This window comes from Eufriesea mexicana, unplaced genomic scaffold (assembly GCF_001483705.2).
Source record: "Eufriesea mexicana isolate 0111107269 unplaced genomic scaffold, ASM148370v2 scaffold124, whole genome shotgun sequence".
Lineage (NCBI taxonomy): Eukaryota > Metazoa > Arthropoda > Insecta > Hymenoptera > Apidae > Eufriesea > Eufriesea mexicana.
In genome coordinates, this window is record NW_016908357.1 from 3,786,833 (window position 1) to 3,806,613 (window position 19,781).

At 37.8% G+C, this 19,781-nt stretch overlaps 5 protein-coding genes across 5 annotated transcripts; 1 reads left to right on the forward strand and 4 right to left on the reverse strand.

The window, feature by feature from the left end:
- Window positions 1–3: 3 nt before the first annotated feature.
- jub (LIM domain-containing protein jub) lies at window positions 4–1,829 on the forward strand (the record flags this gene model as incomplete). The annotated part of the gene is made up of 4 exons (XM_017911042.1): window positions 4–60; window positions 130–192; window positions 263–445; window positions 523–1,829. Coding segments are annotated over 4 exons (525 nt in total), but the record flags the coding sequence as incomplete, so codon positions are not given.
- Window positions 1,830–1,906: 77 nt separating this feature from the next.
- LOC108555440 (angiotensin-converting enzyme) lies at window positions 1,907–6,504 on the reverse strand. Its single transcript, XM_017911075.1, has 15 exons — window positions 6,367–6,504; window positions 6,124–6,282; window positions 5,962–6,061; window positions 5,748–5,891; window positions 5,407–5,710; window positions 5,181–5,333; window positions 4,998–5,122; window positions 4,753–4,928; window positions 4,518–4,678; window positions 4,287–4,409; window positions 3,991–4,175; window positions 2,755–3,043; window positions 2,543–2,688; window positions 2,374–2,462; window positions 1,907–2,134 (listed from the first exon to the last, which is right to left on the reverse strand). Exons 1-15 carry the CDS (start codon window positions 6,499–6,501, stop codon window positions 2,057–2,059), a joined length of 2,367 nt encoding a protein of 788 aa, XP_017766564.1. The 5' UTR covers window positions 6,502–6,504; the 3' UTR covers window positions 1,907–2,056.
- Window positions 6,505–8,880: 2,376 nt separating this feature from the next.
- Window positions 8,881–11,129, reverse strand: LOC108555416 (coiled-coil domain-containing protein 113). Its single transcript, XM_017911043.1, has 6 exons — window positions 11,009–11,129; window positions 10,712–10,931; window positions 9,714–9,950; window positions 9,410–9,642; window positions 9,140–9,339; window positions 8,881–9,054 (listed from the first exon to the last, which is right to left on the reverse strand). Exons 1-6 carry the CDS (start codon window positions 11,127–11,129, stop codon window positions 8,881–8,883), a joined length of 1,185 nt encoding a protein of 394 aa, XP_017766532.1.
- A 351-nt stretch (window positions 11,130–11,480) lies between these two features.
- LOC108555523 (fas apoptotic inhibitory molecule 1) lies at window positions 11,481–12,797 on the reverse strand. The gene is made up of 5 exons (XM_017911186.1): window positions 12,778–12,797; window positions 12,102–12,331; window positions 11,903–12,028; window positions 11,785–11,834; window positions 11,481–11,722 (listed from the first exon to the last, which is right to left on the reverse strand). Exons 1-5 carry the CDS (start codon window positions 12,795–12,797, stop codon window positions 11,552–11,554), a joined length of 597 nt encoding a protein of 198 aa, XP_017766675.1. The 3' UTR covers window positions 11,481–11,551.
- A 333-nt stretch (window positions 12,798–13,130) lies between these two features.
- Window positions 13,131–15,515, reverse strand: Faa (fumarylacetoacetate hydrolase). The gene is made up of 8 exons (XM_017911144.1): window positions 15,390–15,515; window positions 14,530–14,759; window positions 14,317–14,457; window positions 14,005–14,258; window positions 13,729–13,935; window positions 13,499–13,644; window positions 13,287–13,404; window positions 13,131–13,207 (listed from the first exon to the last, which is right to left on the reverse strand). The coding sequence occupies exons 1-8, from the start codon at window positions 15,471–15,473 to the stop codon at window positions 13,131–13,133; spliced, it is 1,257 nt and encodes a 418-aa protein (XP_017766633.1). The 5' UTR covers window positions 15,474–15,515.
- Window positions 15,516–19,781: the final 4,266 nt, after the last annotated feature.

Genomic DNA, 19,781 nt, shown 5'->3' on the forward strand with positions numbered 1-19,781 from the left:
TTACGCGGCAAAGCGTTCTATAATGTTCACGGGAGGGTATACTGTGAGGAAGATTATCTGGTACGTAAGACAGTAATTGCGATGGACGCGTGATACGATGACGTAGCTCACAGAACGTTTTGTCTGCAGTATTCTGGCTTCCAACAAACCGCGGAGAAGTGCGCAATCTGCGGTCACCTTATCATGGAGATGGTAATTAAGTCTATACTGTTAAGGTGACTTACATTGGGATCGTGATTCACTCGATATCTTATGTTCATAGATACTGCAGGCCATGGGGAAGTCCTATCATCCAGGGTGCTTTAGATGTTGCGTTTGCAACGAATGTCTTGATGGTGTTCCCTTCACGGTTGATGTTGACAATAAAATTTACTGTGTCAACGATTATCACAGAATGTTCGCTCCAAAGTGTGCTTCCTGTGGAAAAGGAATCACTCCAGTTGAGGTAAGCCGTTTTGTTTCCACGTGACGTAATTTTAGTATAAACAGACATAAGCATGTGTAATTTGACTTGCTTTCCAGGGCACAGAGGAGACCGTACGCGTTGTTTCCATGGACAAAGATTTCCACGTAGATTGTTACGTTTGTGAGGATTGTGGCATGCAATTGACCGACGAACCAGACAAACGATGCTACCCACTTGATGGTAGACTTATGTGCCGTGCGTGCCACATCCAACGCATATCCCACACACAACCTAGGGCACCACAGCCAGTATCAGCTAGTTATCAATTTATGGGATAAGTTAAGTTAAATTTTGTAAGTTGAACGTTTTGAACCGAATTGCGCTTGCGTATCGGTCATCTAGATGTGAACATCTTAAGAAGTGACTGAACAAACCGACCTATTATTGTTGTGAAACTTACACGTGTTTATCGGTTTACAAAGTAGAAATACATAGAAAGTACAGGTATCGATATTTACAATACAATTAATCAATGCCTATAAAAATAATATAGCTTTATTGTTCCTCTATAACGTGAGAGGTTAACGTAACCTAGCAAGACTGGATATTTGCAGAATTAAATTACACTGCCTCTTGGGATCATATAGATTACATAGTCAGGTCGATGTTTGATCTTATTAGCAATATATATCTTTGCGATCTACGGGAAACAATTTTCCATTGACAGCTACTAATATAGGTTAGCGGTATATTTAATATATGTGCTCTTATTTATTTTGTTCAAGGTACTGCACGCGAATGCAGTAATCTCGTTAAGATGAACGAGTTGCGCAGGCAACTGTGATATATTAGCATAATAATTATATTGTCGTTAAGCAATGATTCCTTATTTTAGTTCGTGTATATAATACATGCACAATCCTGTTGTCAGGGCTTGCTCATTTTCTTGCAATCAAGAATTTTGGATGCGCCCTGACATGGTGGTTTACGATAAAAATGGCGTATCATTACCATACTCCACGCGTTTGCTAACAGTATTTATTACGACAATACATTATATATCGGTTATTAGTGTCAAAACTTCATGCAATACTCTTAACATTCGTGAATATTACTCAGGAATTCTAATGACATTTATCGTTATTGTTGAAAAATTACATAAATTTTAATGTTTGAATCGATGAGTACTACGAAATAAGATTCCGTGCATTGAAAACGAATAATTTTAGGATGCTACAACGCACAATTCGTGCTGCCAAAAAGCTTTTTTACATCTGATTAATAATCAATATTTCTGCGTGTAGATAAGATTTAAGCTGCGAGTATTGTAGATGAAAAGTACAATGTTATTTAAGTGTATTCGCGGTATGTAATACAAGACGTCCGTTCAATAAAGAAGGGTATATCTGACCAAACCGTATCTTGTAGCAGTTGATTCTTAAATAGTCTGAGGGTGAAAGATGTATACGATAGATCGTTTATATAATATTATATAACAGATTTTTTTTTTTTTATCATAGTATTATAATGTTTACTCATTTACAAAAAACAATATACATCAGCTCGGTCTTTTGTTTGAAGTCAGAGATTATAAACAAATCAAGAAACCTTTTATGCAATTGATAAATTTTACTTTTGCCTATATCTTTACTATGTTTTAGGAGGTTCTGTTGGACGTTCTACTTTCAATCCCTGCTTTTGTGTTGTCGCTTTATTTGCTTCTGGTACCTAAAACAAAAATTGTACAGTATACACTCAAAGATGACACACTAGAAAATGTAGAAAAATTAATTATGTGTAAAAACGTTTTAACAAGCAAAAATTTTAATTTTTGACAATAAAGAGGAAACCTACACATAGTATATCATATGCAGGCTATATCAAGAGAGCATGTAACAAATAATTCAAACATGAATTATATTCAGACCTATTAGATTAGTTTAATTACAAATAAGTATAATCTATACCTTGTATGCCATTTGCGAATTTTTATGATACAACAAAGGTTTCATCATTCCATATTTTCGAAGTCTTTTAATAACCATTGTTGTAAACCCTATGTATTGTATTGATATATGTTAATCATTTTTATTGATTTTTTTATATATTTGACGATTTTGATAATAATTTAATTACCTATAGTGACTGTATATCTGAGAGGTGTAAGTATTTTATAAAGCAGATAGGCTAAAGCCCAGCTTCCAGCATTGCTACTTTTTAGCGTCTCTATATATTTCTGATTGCAATGCATATATTCCAAGATATTTGCAATGTCAACACCACTAAAAGAACGACAAAGTAGCACAATAGTATAAGTTGCTAATTAAATACTGTTCAACGATGCTTACCTTTTCATTGTTATATAAAATATGGTTATCCAACATACAGATGTCATTAAATGAATTGGCATTAAAATGTGCCAGTAATCCTTGGTCATTTGTTTCATTTTCTGAAATAATGTTACTTTTTTCTTCGACTCTATTTTCGGGGTACTATCCTTAGTAGCGTTTTTGTTAGAATATCGAGCCACAAAGGTATCTCTACCGACTTTATATTTAAGCGGTATTTGGTATGTTTCAATGCGATTAACAAACGGGACATAATTGCACGATAAGTTTCTGTAATGTGGATGTCTTTCTAAAATTAACAATAACGTGATTGTTAATGTGACCGATGATCAAGATAATTTTACCTCTTAACCTACCGAAGAAATAAAATTTCCAAAATCTTGTGTCAGCACGTCGTACAACACGCGCTGTTTCTAAGAAATTTTTTGTCGCTAATATGGGTCGAAATCCTAAACTAGATGCAAATTTTATGCCACGACAAAAAATTATATCCATTGTTGCAAACGATAGTTATTATTTATAACCAAAAGGCTATGTCGTTCTTAGGTTGTACGACGGATAATCGCAGCTTCGAAAAATTGCACAGTTGCCACAGGTAAATTGGATAGAACTTACCGGATCTTCACGTTAATACTCAAAAATTGCGTAAATATATTAACAAAATCTCACGTTTTCTGTATTGCATCATATAAAAAACTGTTCGACAACAGAAGGAAAACTGACGACAGTTGTGCCATCTGTTGAGCTTGTATCGTTAATATATAGCCGACCTTCGTAAAATTATTTTGTCAGGGAACTATATAAACTACTGTTGATTATTATTTTTAACAACAACAAGATAGATTTTAACATCATTATAAATAAATTTAATGTGAAATATTCGTGCTATAACAAATCTATAAATATAGTCTCTCTTTTTGGCAATAATTACACGGTACAATTACGCAATATAAATATTTGATTACGTCAAATTTTTCATGAAATATTTACATAACTCTTTGTAATATGTACAGCAATACATTGTCCTCTTTGATCTTTATCTGTTAACACATTAAAAACTGCGTAGTAATTAGAACCAATGGAAGAAATAACTGCGATGTAATTTTTGAAGCGCCATTTTGGTACCAGTGAAAAAACAGTGCTGAAATATGTTGAACAAGTCCTATAATTTCTACAATATATCACTACACTGCAAGTAATATTCCATATAATGTATCCTTTTATTTTTACACTCACCTGTGTCATCACGATTCGTGATCCAACCGACAACCGGTTCCATTTCGTTCTGCCGTTTCAGCCATTGATTTAATGGCTCGAAATATCTTAGTATAGCACCAGCATCCATTCTGTTTGTCCTACCTCTTGTCATTTGACGTACAACATCTTTCCATGGTCTGGATGAACCAATTGACAATACGTCGCTAAAAATAAAAAAGAAATCAGGAGTATAGAGAAAAAGTAAAACATATTCTGGCTAATTTTGTATTATTATTATTATTTCGCAGTTTCTCCTAGTATTTATTTCGACATACGATAGTAATCTTCCAGCCTCCCGTGATCTATAAAAATCGCAAGTATGTAGATCACCAGTGTGACCTGCTATTTCACACAAAGATTCAAATAATTGAAATTGCAAGACAACGCCAACGAAATACCTAAAAATGGAGTCAAATTAGGATCGAGATTTATTAAATAGGGAATTATTAAGTTTACGAAAGTTATATTTATCGAGTTCAATGAACTTAATGCATGTCATTTTATACTTGGCATAAACAGCATCGGCTGGTACATGATATTTTGAGCCAGGATCAAAATCTCTTTCAGATCGTGGCACAGGAGGCACGATTCCTTGGTACTGTAGCCTTAACTCCCACCATTTGTTCGTCATGTCCGTGACACCCTCGTTGAAAACACGCCATCTCCACTTGCAACGTTAAAAAGGAATATATACACAGTTTTAACAGAGACGTTTCATTTGTAAATAAAATATTGTGAAACCTCGTCAACCATGTATGCAAATGGCATGTAGGCAACTTTACGGAGTGCCATTAGCATCAAGAAATTTATGTCGCTTCCATAATCATCCGTCGAGTTGTTATGCAATCCAATTTTACTTAAATGCTGAGGAGTGAACACGGATAATTCAATGGCATCGCTAACTGCTTCGAAGAATCCTATTTTATAAACTCAAAATTAGTATTTATTTGGCGAGGCAATTTTCATTATCCCGATGATCTCATTACCTGGAATTGCCTCATTTCTAAATAATAACGGTTGATCCCTGTATTGTAAATAATATTGCAATCGAGCGATCTCGTGATGTGTCGATAATAAATCCTCCATCGTGACTCTCGTACATTGCTTTATCCTACAAAATTAATCCGCTAAGTACATTAAATTATAGCTTATCAGCTACCGATAGATACCTGTAATCAATCCTGTTGCAAAAATCCCAAGCACTGGGAGTACACTTCACTTCTCTGTCGATAGGTTTCTCGAACATCGAGAATCTCCAGAATTCGGGTGGCATTGGCTTCATTCCAAGGGAAGTAAAGAATTCCTCTGCTATTTGGAACATCCTTCAACATTTTCGTGGTGACATTTGAATATATCGTTCAATAATAAATTTCCTCACATCGATCATAACGTTACCTCAAAGGTGTGAAACTCTGAATCATCATGTCCAATGTCACATCGAGCTTCTTGCTTGCCGGAAAAGGCTGCACCACGTCGTACAAGTCTTCCCAATTCTGCGCCCACATGTTCCCCAGAACATGCGCCGGAAGTGGTCCATCCCTTCTAATTCTGTCGCCGTATCTTTCGAATAATTTTGTTCTTACATAGGTGAAGAGATTTTTGTACAGATGCATCACTGCTGACATTACGTCTGCTGTGTTTTGTGGGAAATACTCGTCCTCGAAGAATTCTCTCATTTGATCACCAGCATCCTCGAACCCTGAATTTCTATGTAATAACTACGCAATTTTATTCACCGTTTAACCTGGCAGCTTGATTTGCTAGCTGGATATATCTCATGTATTTGTTCTTTAGTTGAGGACCAGTGGCTTCGTGCCAAGCGTGCCAGTAATATAACAATTCGTCATAGTCCTTCGATTTTGCCATTACTTTGCTCACGTCTGAAAAATATACGTACGGTTAGTTGACATTCGTAAATTATTAATTACCATGGGAATAAACGTAACCAACCGTGGTCTAAACTTAGGTCACAATTTGCTCCTACTGTTCTGTAAGGACACACTCTTGTCCTCGCGTATATTTCTTTCATTTCGAGGACCAGACTGTGTAACTGAAAGCGAATAATATTTCTTTTGTTAATCGTTTAATTGATAATAATATTTTAGTATGTACCTCGTTAAATTTGTCATCAGTCAGAGAATTTCGCCCTCTTATAGCGATCATTTTGAGCTCCCTTTTAGCAAAGGGGTCCCCTATTCGACTCCAAGCGAAACTGACTGCCTTCCGCCACGAAATTCGATCAAATTTTAACTTCAAAGTCTGTTCTTCTATCTAATAAAATAGAAACGAACAAATTACGTTTCTTCAGGACTGAATTTTTTCTGGAAAAAAATTATTTTTCTATCATTAGTGTACCATTCTTCGACGATTCTCTTCGGTGACGTTTGTCGCAAAATTCCATTGCGCTGTCATTACCCTCGTGCACATCGCAGAAGCCTCACTGTCATATTCTCGAAGAAACTGCACTGCATCTCCTAAATTCACGTTCATACCCTAGATTAAACGCAAAGAGAAATGAAAGACAATTTGATACGCCTGGAAACAAGCTCACGCTCATTCTCGCATAACAAAACTAGAGTTTAACGAAATTTGCAACGCTACTTTGCACTTTTAAGCGTGAAAATGGTTTCAAGGAGTATTCCTACTGGCCTAGATAGAGCACACGATTCAGGACCTGATTAGAATTTTAAATGCGACTTTGACCTGATATTCCCCAGGGTATAACAAGTCTCCCTCCAACCGTGTCAAATAGGCTCCTATCAAAGTGTAACATCTCCAAAATACCGTTAACGCGTTTTATAAATAAAAATGACGCCGGAAACACCTATGCCGCGCTTCATTTTCTTACCTCCAAATACTTGCTAAGGTTTCTCTGCACGAGAGTGCAGAAAACCAGAATACCAACTAATTTCCTCAGGATCGTCATCTCTGCTGTAGTTGAAACGAAACTAAATGTAAGTCAGATAGAATGAGAGCACCGTTGATTTTTCGCGAAATCCTTTTTCATTCTCACGGGAAATAAAATGCAGTTAGAAAGTCAGGATGTTGACCAATCGGTTCTTCATGCACCACTGAGCATACTATTCTTGCCATTTCACTCACGCGTCTGTCTTTTGTGCTTCAAAAAATTGTCTTCTACACGAGACTGGGGGAAAAAATGGGAAGATCCTATTTCACGACGATCGATCGACACTCCCAGACTGATTTTCACTTCCCTCTACAACTGGAACACCGGTTGTTGCACGCTTTCCGTCCAATCGTATCCCGGGATCTTCGATATAATCGTCCCATGCGAAGTTCATCGGGTTCACCGAAGGGAACTTGGACGTTTCGGACGAGGTGTTACTCGTGTTGCTCACGGGCAGATATTTCGATAAGCCCTGCCGACGGAATTGGCAGTTGATCGAACATTCGGTACGTCGATGTTGTCGTCGCAAAACTGAATCACCGCAGAAAGAGAGACATGGTCTTCCGGGACGGATATTCCACGGGCGAAAAGAGGAAGGGACAGGCATCATCGGTGCATGAAGCGTGACCGCCCAACATACCGTGGCACACGCCAAAATCCTCCCATCTTCAGTCTGATTCAGATTTCTTAATGCATTTACAAGAATGCACGAATACAGCTCATAAGCAACAAGCAGTTTTGCTTTCGTAAAATCGGAAGTGTACCAGAACAGAGATCCTAATTTCGTTTCTTACCCAATTTCTTTTCCATCATCTCTCTTATGCTATTACGTAGAATCCCTTGGTAATTACGTTAACGATATTAAAATGGTAATGCATTTTGTATCTCAAAGTCGACTTAGTAATTTGAATAACTACAGCTTATGTTTCTTGCCTTGAGCTTCGATTTTAACCCTGGATGACCAAGTAGAAAGTCTCTTTTTTGAAGACTCCTTTGTCCTGGAGATTTTCGAAGAAGTAATTAGGGAGAAATTAATTAAGAAAAATTGTCGTAGAATCCCTTGATAATTACGTTAACGATATTAAAATGGTAATGCATTTTGTATCTCAAAGTCGACTTAGTAATTTGAATAACTATAGTTTATGTTTCTTGCCTTGAGCTTCGATTTTAACCCTGGACGACCAAGTAGAAAGTCTCTTTTTTGAAGACTCCTTTGTCCTGGAGATTTTCGAAGAAGTAATTAGGGAGAAATTAATTAAGAAAAATTGTCGTAGAATCCCTTGATAATTACGTTAACGATATTAAAATGGTAATGCATTTTGTATCTCAAAGTCGAGCCAGTAATTCCGATAACTATAATTTATGTTTCCTGCCTTGAGTTTCGATTTTAACCGTGGATGACCGAATAGATAGACTCTTTTTTGAAGATTCTTTTATCCTGCAGATTTTCAAAGAAGTAATTAGGGAGAAATTAGTTTAAAAAAATTGACCGCTAACATAACGGTTTCTGTGGAATGTAAAAAATTAATGCACGCTTTGAAATTATGTAGTTATTAAAAATTTCTGGGCCATGCTGTTGAATCGTTCTGTATTTTTGAAAATTTTTTCCCAGCAATTCGTGTCTTATGGAAAGTACTACTGTCATGGAAAGTGGACGATCGCTTCAGGCTTCCTTCGTCTTCTAAACAAGCACCGTAACTCCAATTATCTGGTGGCGTAACCAGTGATGGTACGGGGCAGTCGTAATTTTTTTACAGATATAATTGCATCCTCGTCTTCCAGCAATGACTTCTGCATTCGACCATTAGAAACGATTTTAGAGACTCCGAGGTAATAAGAATGGTAGGTGAATATTTTAGAAAATTATCGGGTATCTCGTGTCGGATATCTTCTTCTGCTTTCTCCTAAGATAGCGCAACGAGTCGATAAAAGAATTTCCATACGCGAAATTGTGCGACTACTCACTGTTTCTTTTTGTCCTCGCTAGCACCAGACTTCTTCCTAATCTGAGTCTGTTTCTGGTACTCCTCGAATATTATTCTCTCGATATTCCTTCGTCTCTGCAGTAATTTGTAAGTCCTCTCCAAACCTATGTACTGTTCCTGTATCTCGACGAATTCTAAAATCTCCGGGGCCTGAGTAAAATACGAAAGGTCCCACCAATCGTAATATTAATCATAATAATCTGCTCTCGATCGACGAGAGAAAATAAACACATACGGTATGATTCTCCATGAAATGCAGTAAATTCTTCAACTGAGAGTTCATGCGTTTTACTTTAACCTCGACAACTTCGTGCTCATTCTCCAACTCTTCCATCTGTTTCTGCTTCGACAAAATATCCTGTTTCACCTCGTTCAGTTTCAGCTTCAGGTCGTTCAGTTTCTGCTTGTGTTGCGTGAGTTTCAAGTGATAGTACCCTGTTACGAGTACAATGAGTAGCCCTAATCTCCAACGCACCTTCCATTCAGGGTGTCCAAGATCGATCACCTGCGATCCTCTTCATGTCGATCACGTACAGGTTCTTCTCCTCGAGCATCTTCGCGTTATCCTGATTCTCGATGTTCAATTTCTCGAAGTCAATGGCGTGCAGTGTCTCGCCTAGCTCCTTCCTCTGGATAAGCTGCTGTCTAGCCTTTCTGATCTGCATCCTCGCCGTGGCACTCTTCAATCTCAGCCTCTCCAGTATCGCGTTCGCCGATCTCAGCCATTCCTCCACGAATCTTCGCGAGAAGCCGCGCGTGAAAAATACACTCGCAATTGCGATTCTGCATTACGAAACACGTGTAATCACCTGATCACTCGTTCGGCAGGGATCTTCCCTGTGATGGAGTCCACGCCTTTGACAACCACTTCCTCCTGGAAATCCTCGCTCGCCTCGTGCGCCTCATTGATTCGAACTTCGATTTCCTCTATCTCCGCCCTCATATGCGCCTTCTTCCTTTTCGCGAAGAGCTTGAACTGTTCTAATTTTCGCCTCATTTCGACCACTTCCTTCTTCGCCATTGTTATACGATGCGCCATCGAGATCCTGATCGTTGGATAATATTATATAAGAAAGGATATCAGCTGTGGTTGTAAAGAAATATGCATTACACTTCGCAATTTTGAGAAATTAGAGTTTGTTAATTAACTGGGTTGCAGAGCATACGATAGACGCAAGTCTTTGTTAACCCTTTGACTACGGCAGACTTTGAAACGCACCGGTCGTACCACACGGGTAGGAATTCATTTAAAATGTCCGCCGAGAACGGCAAAATTTTGGATAGAGATGCGCCCTCCGTGTCACAAAAGCAAAATTTCTGAGCGCGTTTATGCGCCCACAGTAGACAAGGGGTTAACCATTTGAGTCCCAGAGCGCTTTTTAGTCGAAGTGACGCGCTCAATTTTGTTGATGCACGTACGTCACATAGCACCAACAAGCGCTATCGCGACGATTGTGATTTTTCGACATAAAATTAAACAAGCGGACTTCTTTGGACTTCTTCGCACTCGAGTAAGGGAAGCGTTATCGTGCTGTTCTGACTTTTTCGACCGTGTTCTTCAAAAAGCCTCTGGGACTCAAACGGTTAATTAGGAAAAAGATCGATGAAAACGAATTTTGTATCTTTGAGAAGATCGTTACACAATTGAACCGAATGCTAATAAGGGAAATGGACGTTCTGATCCTTAGATGATATTCTGAAGACATATATGTGACATACGGTGTCCCTTTTTTAGAATGACGGAAAAGTGCATTGATGAGGAGATAAAAGTATTTCGAGGATTTCGAGTTAAAATTGATGTGCTAACTTTACTGTTTCGGTCATGGTTCCCACTGTTTGAAGACTCGGCGTTTTAAACCGGCTGGCAGACCGGATACTGGTCATGCTGGGTGTGGTGGCAATGCTGTGCCTGGCAAAGTCGTGCAGACTTGCTATACTCTCCCGGAAGCTCATACGAGATGACCTCGGGATGAAGTGCGCGGTGAGTCTCCGCGTGACTTTTGCTCTCTCCAGGATGCTCTTTATGGCTTGAATTTTAATCGATTGGCGAGAAGTCGGTGAAATTCGATCGAAATCGATGAATGTTTAGGGTGCTGTTCTTTACTTCTGAGACTCTGAGGATCACAGCGAGTCAAGTATCGCTCGTACACGTCGTTTTCTAGGCTCAACATCCAGATGCCTTGCAGAAGGTCCTCCTCCATTTGGTGTAACTCTTCCAGAGACATGGCTATAATCGAAGATTAGGTTAACAATGGTGCACGATAGCCGTTCAGGTTAGAAATGGGGAACGTCGATTTGTAGTGTTTGGTTGACATGCACCATCGAAATTTACGTCATCCTCGTGTCTCTGGTACATTCGGGATCCGATACTGAATATGCTCTCTCGAATGGACATTGTGATTAATTCGTTTATTAAATAAATAACGAGAGTCTGGGATGAGAAGGAGGGTCAGAAATTTTCGTTTTTCCCATATGGTCCGAATATAGTTACAATCGTTCCTTCCTTTGCCATATTCAAACGTTTAATCGCAAAATTCGAGTACAGTGATTTTAATGTAACGTGGTTAGGTGGATTATGTACAGAGTGGAACAAAGTTTCGTGACACGTGAAACAAGAACACTGTGCGAAGGTGAATCATGAATTTGGCTATGCCTCTTGATCCTCTTTGAGAAGTGTCTCTTTGTCTATTTCCACCTCGTCTATGTACAAAGAGAAGGTTATTCCAATATTTCTCTTTCCAGAACTGTAAGTTCTAATTGCTGCTGGGAGATCTCCTACTGAGAAGAGGATTTCTGCACCATCGTCGGTAAAATCATTCTGAAATAAAAGATTTAATTACGGTTGGTTTTAATTACGAAATAATTCGATTCTTTTCTTACCTCAGTTTCCACCTGTTCCCCGTTCACCCAAACGTTCTGCGTTTGCTTGTCTATGAGATGGATGTGATTATTATATTTATTTTCCATTGGAGGAAGAAATAATTTATAGAATAATTACCCAAAACTATTCTGTATTCTTCGTTTCCAACATTGGCCAACCAAGTTTCCAATATCTTCGACTGTGTTTGCACGAAGTTCTTGTATGATTTACCATTGACCCACAGTGTGTACGAATATTTCAAACCTGTGGAAATTTCATTGTACATGTATGTTTTACGTAGGTCAAAGATAAAGTTAGCAATGTGGAATAAATTTACCTGGAATTGGATCGATTCTAATTACGAATTTGTTATCATTGAACGTGAAAACCTCGTCTCCAATTAAATGGAACATCCAGTCTCTGTGGATTACTTCTTTGCCATCTATCGTTACCAATCGACGACCAGTTGCTGTACCATGTTCGAATTCTATCACGTGGTTCCCATCGTTTAAGGGAATGTTCCATTTTGCGGTTGGTTCGCCTAATGACTCCAAATTGTGCAAGCTTCTACAAGAATTTCATTATTCAACGATATTCAATAACACGTGCATAATTATATTTGCACAGAGTCAAAAACGTATAACTTCAAAAGCTGGTACCATAGAACTCACGAAAGTTCACGAAAACCTCTGTAATGTGTCAATAGTTCAACGTGAAGTGCATTGGCTGCCAGGGATTAAAAATCAATTAAATTAGCAAGGAAAATTGTTGTGTCAAGGTGAAGATATAGTGCTGGTTTAGTGGACAGAATAGCACATTGTTACATCGTTGATATTATTGATCTATTTCTGACCTTTATTTTTTGTCATATAATTTTAATTGCTGATTAATAATAGTGCCAACAGTGGTCATTACAGAAAAAGAAGGCGTAGAAAAAGATTACCGTGCAGGGCTTTATTTAAATACAAGTAAAAACCATGAAATAAACCGATTCTTTTTTTCGTTTCACTCACCTTAACAGAACAGTAGCCATCTTTCCTTGATACTCGCTCTACCTGCACCTGTACTGGCCTCCTTATTGATCGAATTTACTACGACTATTTTACAAATCAATAATCTACCTATTTTACGTCACGATGTATCGCATAGTAACATATTTAAATCCAATCATAACAAATCAAATTCATTTTTCTACTCCTCACATCGAGACGAAAGAAAATATCCGGAATACTTTGAGCAAATGACAAATTACTATTTATTCTCTACTTATTCCATTCTTTAATAAACCATTTAATATACAAAAATAAAAATGATAAACAAGTCTTAAGCAGCAACCCAATATGTCACAATAAAATATATAATCAAATCATTCTGTATAGGCAGGTAACAATTTTCCTGAACACGGTCCAAATCCAATTCTATAGCCATTACCGACACAGTAACCTATAAAATAATGCTCGAGTGTCAATAATCACGTGGCTATGTGTAACGTGAATTATTTAAACGAAAGTGGCATACGTACCGCGAATAATCACTTCGTCACCATCTTGCAAGAACTTCCGGTTGGTCCCATCCTTTAACGGTACGTCACGAGTGCCGTTCCAAGAGAGCTCGAGCATGGAACCATAAGAATCGGTATCCTGAAACATACGTCGATTCGATACGACATTATACCAATCGACCCAGGCACCGGCGATTTAATTGACAGATAATAGGCAGAAATTTAGGACGCACCATGCCACTTATCGTACCGGAAGCCATTAAGTCACCTGGATTGATATTGCATCCGGTTACGGTGTGGTGAGCTAATTGTTGCGGGGGTGTCCAGTATTGGAATTTATAGTTGCTGCGACAGACTGTGCTGGCGATACCATTTTCAGCTGAGAAAATATACAAAAGGGAGATTATCTCGAAATATTTTTTAAACTACCAGATCTCTATGGAGACTTTTGCGAATAACTTACGTTTGATGTCGACTTCCAGTTTAATATCAAAGTTGCAACATTCGTCGTACCGTAAGTAAGGAAAGACGACTGGCGTTTGGGATGCCTCGGGTACTTTGAAAGGCTCCAGAGCCTCCATGGTGACTACCCATGGGGAAATGGTGGTCCCGAAGTTCTTTGCACAGAAGGGACCCAATGGAACGTATTCCCATTTCTGAATGTCCCTGGCTATAATTATTCTGTCGATTAATCAGGTTTACGAATTTCTTTCTATCATTAGTCAATTAAAAAATTTACCACTCCAATCGTTCATGGTGACCATGCCAAAAATGTGATCATAAGCTTCAGATGCTCGTACGGTGTCACCCAAATTTGTAGGAGGTCCTCCTATAAAGAAAGCTACCTCCAATTCGAAATCCATTAATTCAGAAGGGCCAAAAACAGGATCTTTTCTGTCTACCGGAAGTGTCTGACCACGTGGTCTTCTTATCGGCGTGCCAGAAACGACGACTGAGCTAGCCCTTCCATGGTAACCAACTGGTAAATGTTTCCTGTGGGTACATCAGGTTTATTACGGCACTTGATTAATTGTAGATTAGTTTTAATTACCAGTTTGGCATCAGAGGATTCTCTTTTCCACGAAACATGATGCCCACGTTTCTGGCGTGATGAATGGAGGAGTAGAAGTCAGTATAATCGCCGATCTTTGCTGGTAGATGCATCGTTGCATCATTCTGCTTCACAAATACTCTGCAAGGTAGAAGTACGTGAAATTTGCAATTGTCTTGTTTCTATGAGTAATCATATAAATTTTTATTGTACTTCGAACGAATATTTGCCTCCTGCAAAGTTGGATTACTAGCTGATAGCAAGTCTTGAAGTTTGCTCCTGGCTTCTACCCAGGCTGGTCTTCCTAGGGCCATAAAATCGTTGAGACAATCGCGGCGGAATACATCTGGATGATTTTTTAATATTGGTCCATCGAATAGATACGAAACAGCGGCTAGGTCTAAAATTTCGTTGCCTATCGCTACTCCTATTCTCTTTTGAGGCTGAAAAATGTCAGATTTATTAGAAGTTACCAAGGCTCAAGAAGTTACCAACAATCGATAATATAGTTTCACTGAGGATACTGATGATACACTTGAATTTATAGCATTACGATAAAAATATTCTTTACGAAAACAGTATACAATTTTTATACGTTTCAGAGGATTAATTTTAATAACAATCGATTGCAATAAAAAATAAAATAATTTATGTTATAATTTGTCATGTAAAAGATTGCTTAGAATATATAGAATACAATAATTCCTTCCTTAAATTCAAGTTAGAAATTTATAAATTTAATTTAACTTAATCGAACTTAAAATTTCTTTGATAATCGTTAACACGTTTGAATATGCGCGCCTTTAATATCGGCTGTTACTACTCGCACCACGTGTAGGTGGTACCGCGGTTAATTAAGGAAAAGGAACTTTTGTTGTATTTAGTAAATTTATTTACTAACGTTAAATAATATTATTTCTACTATGCTTATTTTTCACTATTATTATTCCAATAAATAGTCGGAATACAAATTTTTCTTTTAGCTCGACATAACCTACAAATTCTTCTTTAGTTACGTTATTATTTCGATTTACATATATACCACGTTTATGATATATCACTGCATTACTTACGTTGATTGTTGTAGAGAAGACACCGTAAGGAAGATTTTCAATCGGGAAATCACTGTCTGGGGAATATTCCACGAAAGACTTCATGATCGCGATTGTTTTGATCGACTGAGTCAAGGCGTTGCCTTAAAATCCCTCGCGACGATGTATGGTAATTGCGTGGAGGCTTGTCAAGGTCAACCAGCCACTATCAGGTAATTTATTCACCTGTTTACCAACGGACACCCGGTTTAACTGGTTCCTAATTTTTCCCATCTCGTTCCTTTTTTCTCGTAACTCAACTAGGAACTCTGAATACCGTAGAATTAATAAATTACGTACCTGCCCGAGCAACTTTGGGATCTCCATATTTATGTGCCTCGCTATTAAATGTGAAATCCTAATTAGTATTTTCGCTTCGCGATCGTGTTACCGCGTTTAATCATACCGTCCACTATATTTCATCATTTTTGCCAGTATCTATGAATATATTCGAGCAGCATATCGCTGTTCATAAAATTCTACGTGTAGATGATTATTGAATTAATTCGTGCTCGGAATAAATATCGGTGGTGGAACGAAGACAGAGAGTTTCACGTAACATGTATTGACAATTTGGGATAACAGCAGTTTATTAGACATTGATATACAGTGGATAATAGGGTCAATTAGATGGTACTTGTCGTACAACAAGATCACGACGTGCTAGCAATCATCGCTGCAACGCCGTGTACATCTTTACATAGTCCATATTCTTTTGCTCGTCTTGTCGTCAGGAGAGTTTTGCTCGCACGTGTACATACATATACATATTTATATAATTACCGTCTCACCTATTCATATATATATATATATAAATGTATTTTCGTCTTCTTTTCTTTTTTTCTGTTTTTTCGTTTTTTACTTAATTACATACAATGTATAAGGATAGCTGCCTCCACGAATGCGAGGCATCTCTCTAAATCTCGATAATACACTCTGAATTTTCTCTCTTTCTTTCTGGAAGACTTCGGACTTTGTTGTTGTTCTCCTTGCTCCAACTTAGACTAATAATTAACGATAACGAGGGTTAACGAGATCACCCTGGGTCAGTTTGATAAATCACAAGGAAAGGAATTGACCAACGTTAATTATACTTGTGCCGATTTCGTCGGTGCTCTAGTTAGAAATTAAAAATAAAACATTTCACCTCTTTCTCTTATTTTCAATTGTGCACGCGTGCATGAAAAGTGCATAGGAAGGTGCATCGAAAGGTGCATTGGTGCATCGTGCAAAGGTGCTTCAAAGGAAGACAACTGAAGTGCGTGTATATGTGTATATAGTATATAACAACGTACTAAATTACGCAGAGGATAACAATAATGTACAACAGCATGGCGTATGCGGTAACAATGTCCATAAGAATAAAGTGCAACAAGCTGTGTTGCATTTCCATTCTCAAATAATTCTCATGTCGGCAGAATGGCGCTAACGAATACCGACGAAAACCTGTTCCGCGTTTCTTTATTTACAAATCTTGGATACTTCGAGTAGGATTTGATAGAGGAAATGGGCACAAGAACAATATACAAAACCGTCGTTAATTAACGGTGCTGATATGGCAAACGCATACTTCTTACGTTTACGTTCACGACGCGATGCGAAGTTGCTAAATTTTGACAAGTGTAGATGTAAGTACGTGTATGCAAATTAAGTGCTCGAAATTTCTATTTGGATAAAGTCGTCGTATAGTTTCTTCGCCTGTACAAATATATTACTTTCCCCTAAGTCTGTGTTGTACGTGTGCATGCGTGTATAAGAGAGTACATATACGACACGCCTTCCTTTTGTTTTTCGATCACGATAGAATACAAGTGAATTTGTCGAAGTAAAATCAGCCATTCAGTCGGCAGTATCAACGACTGGTGGTTAAACACTTTCCCCTAAGTCTGTGTTGTACGTGTGCATGCGTGTATAAGAGAGTACATATACGACACGTCTTCCTTTTGTTTTTCTCCTCGATCACGATAGAGTACAAGTGAATTTGTCGAAGTAAAATCAGCCATTCAGTCGGCAGTATCAACGACTGGTGGTTAAAAAAATTTATAACGCCGATAAAATTATGGACAATTAACAACAACGGTTCGATAGAATGTCTCTTCTGCAGGTATCAGTAATCGTGGTCAGATGAATGTCACTTCTTTTTTCTTCTCCATTCATATTTTTCTCTTCTCTTTTTGCTTCAAAAATACACCTCTGTCTTCCTAATATCGTCTAATACATTTCGTTCGATTTTAAATACGGTTCGCGAATTCCTCCACGCGTGAAACTCGAGTATTGGTATCGTTTGATGATCAACTCGAGTATTGGTATCATTTGATGATCAACTCGAGTCACGCGTGACAGGAATATCGTGACAGGAATGTCGTGTACTTCGAATCGAATTGAACAACATTGCATCGACCCTTTATCTTAGCACGTTACTTTCCCGCCTAAATATTTCGTTTATCATCCCTTTGGTTTATTCGTTTCGAGTTTGTTGCAATGGAAGATCTATCGACGGCTCGGTAAATCTCGACGGGAAATGAAAACGTTGAGTAAATTCGTAGATTTACAATAAATAGATTCAGGTTTCCCTTATTAATATACACCTAGATATTTTGTATTTACTTACGTTTAAAGTCATCATCTTTCTTTACTCAATGGCGAGTGAATCGAAAAATCTATATAGAGTCGTTCGGTTCTTAAGTGTTTCGTATTTTTACTTTTTTTTCTTTTTTTTTTTCTTTTTTTCCTGTCGAACAGATTGAGATTTTTTCGTCGTATTTTACGGGCAAAAATATTGTAAACTCGTATTTCAAAATGAAGCAACTTTCTCTCTCTCTCTCTCTCTCGTGGTTTACCTTTACGATTTCTATTACGTATCGATGAAATGAATCAACGTATGAGAAATGACAGACTAACGATCGGTAAATTTCCCCTAAAAAAGTGAACGACGTAAACACGTTTACGAACTACGAAATCAATCACTTAGAGGATCTCTTCACGTAATCAGATCAGTTTCCAACAGTGTATAAAGACAATCGACGAACTAAATGACAACCGTTCGCACGAATACTTGAAAAAGCATGTACTTTCATGGGTTTGTGTTTTGTATTTTAAAATCTCAACGCTAAATATATATATTTATATATATAATATACGCTTTGTTCTTCATATACTTATACTTTTTTTTGTTTTAAATACATTTATACTTTTTTTTTTCCCTTTCAAGTTCCCTATATTTATATTAATAAATATTACTCTCCGTTTGATGATACTCTTCGATAGTAAATAATAACATGTACATTTGTATATAACGGATGCAGGCGATTATCCATTCTCTGTTACAGCAAACGATCAATAAACAACAAATTCGTTTAATCTCTCAACAAATTAACGCGCAGCATCGATCGTAACCCCTCTAAGCGCGAAATTATAATTAATATCATTTATATCTCTATATTACTCCGCAGTGTACCGTTCGCAAGTAAAAATATTTTGTACATCTATCTCGTTCTTCTCGAACGAATTCAGTTGATTCAATTTCAATTCGTGTTACCGTGAATATTACCTCGTGACGTTATCTTATTACCGTTCTCGCGAAGCTTGCGCAACTTTAATCGTTTAATCGAGATCAATTTCCACCATGCATCCCATAGTTCCCGGGACTTTCAATGTCTTCAATGAAACGGGGCCAGCTGTTGGAACGCAAGAATGCGTGTCCTCGATCAAGAAATCAAAGTCAATTGAAACCGAACTCGATCACTATAAGCGCGATTAACTATATCTTACTATTGCTTCTGTTCACGACGAAAACGCGTCGTTGCTACGCCCTCCGCCACCCTCTCTTTCTAGTGAATACGTGGAGCGCTGGGGAATGGAAACTAGTAACATTTACGGCCGGAAGCATCGCTAGAGCTTTGTAACTTGACTCTTCGTTTCACCGATGTGCTATACGCTTACACCTAGAGAACTTACTTGCTATGAGTATCCTTTGATCATCGGTAGCTGCTTCGTAATATGCTGAAGAAGCGTTTCTCCTACTGTGAATGATGATTCTGGTAACCGACTCCCTCCTTTCATCGATTTCAAGCTCGTAGATTTAAGGATACCCAGACGAAAGGGTCATTCGTTTAAATTTTAATATTCACTTCACCGAGGATAATTTGCACCGATACTTAAAATTTTAAAAGATTCAAAGAATTCTAATTTCGAATTAAAGATGAAAGAGAGAAAATAGGGGCAACTTGAGGTACTTTCTTCATTTTATCGAGGGTAAGGGGAGAGTCGGTGCGCGTTGCTTATGATTGCGATTCTCGAATTTGGCCTCCGGATTTTGTACACGCGATGAAACACGACGTGGTTCACCTGCTCGTTAATGAACTTCCAATATCA

Excerpts from the sequence above, each read along its gene's own strand:
- LOC108555440 (XM_017911075.1), bottom strand. The coding sequence starts at position 6,501 with ATGAACGTGAATTTAGGAGATGCAGTGCAGTTTCTTCGAGAATATGAC. Across the intron at positions 6,283-6,366 it reads AAGAGAATCGTCGAAGAATG|ATAGAAGAACAGACTTTGAA; the intron begins GTACACTAATGA and ends CTATTTTATTAG. Across the intron at positions 2,463-2,542 it reads CAGATATACAGTCACTATAG|GGTTTACAACAATGGTTATT; the intron begins GTAATTAAATTA and ends TACAATACATAG.
- LOC108555416 (XM_017911043.1), bottom strand. The coding sequence starts at position 11,129 with ATGTCTCTGGAAGAGTTACACCAAATGGAGGAGGACCTTCTGCAAGGC. Across the intron at positions 9,643-9,713 it reads CCTGCCGAACGAGTGATCAG|ATTCGTGGAGGAATGGCTGA; the intron begins GTGATTACACGT and ends CTTCTCGCGAAG. Across the intron at positions 9,340-9,409 it reads CGACATGAAGAGGATCGCAG|GGTACTATCACTTGAAACTC; the intron begins GTGATCGATCTT and ends TACTCGTAACAG.
- LOC108555523 (XM_017911186.1), bottom strand. The coding sequence starts at position 12,797 with ATGGCTACTGTTCTGTTAAG. Across the intron at positions 12,332-12,777 it reads ATGGCTACTGTTCTGTTAAG|AAGCTTGCACAATTTGGAGT; the intron begins GTGAGTGAAACG and ends AAATTCTTGTAG. Across the intron at positions 11,835-11,902 it reads AGAATACAGAATAGTTTTGG|ACAAGCAAACGCAGAACGTT; the intron begins GTAATTATTCTA and ends TCCATCTCATAG.
- Faa (XM_017911144.1), bottom strand. The coding sequence starts at position 15,473 with ATGAAGTCTTTCGTGGAATATTCCCCAGACAGTGATTTCCCGATTGAA. Across the intron at positions 14,259-14,316 it reads AATCCTCTGATGCCAAACTG|GAAACATTTACCAGTTGGTT; the intron begins GTAATTAAAACT and ends ATGTACCCACAG. Across the intron at positions 13,405-13,498 it reads CCGGTACGATAAGTGGCATG|GATACCGATTCTTATGGTTC; the intron begins GTGCGTCCTAAA and ends CGTATGTTTCAG.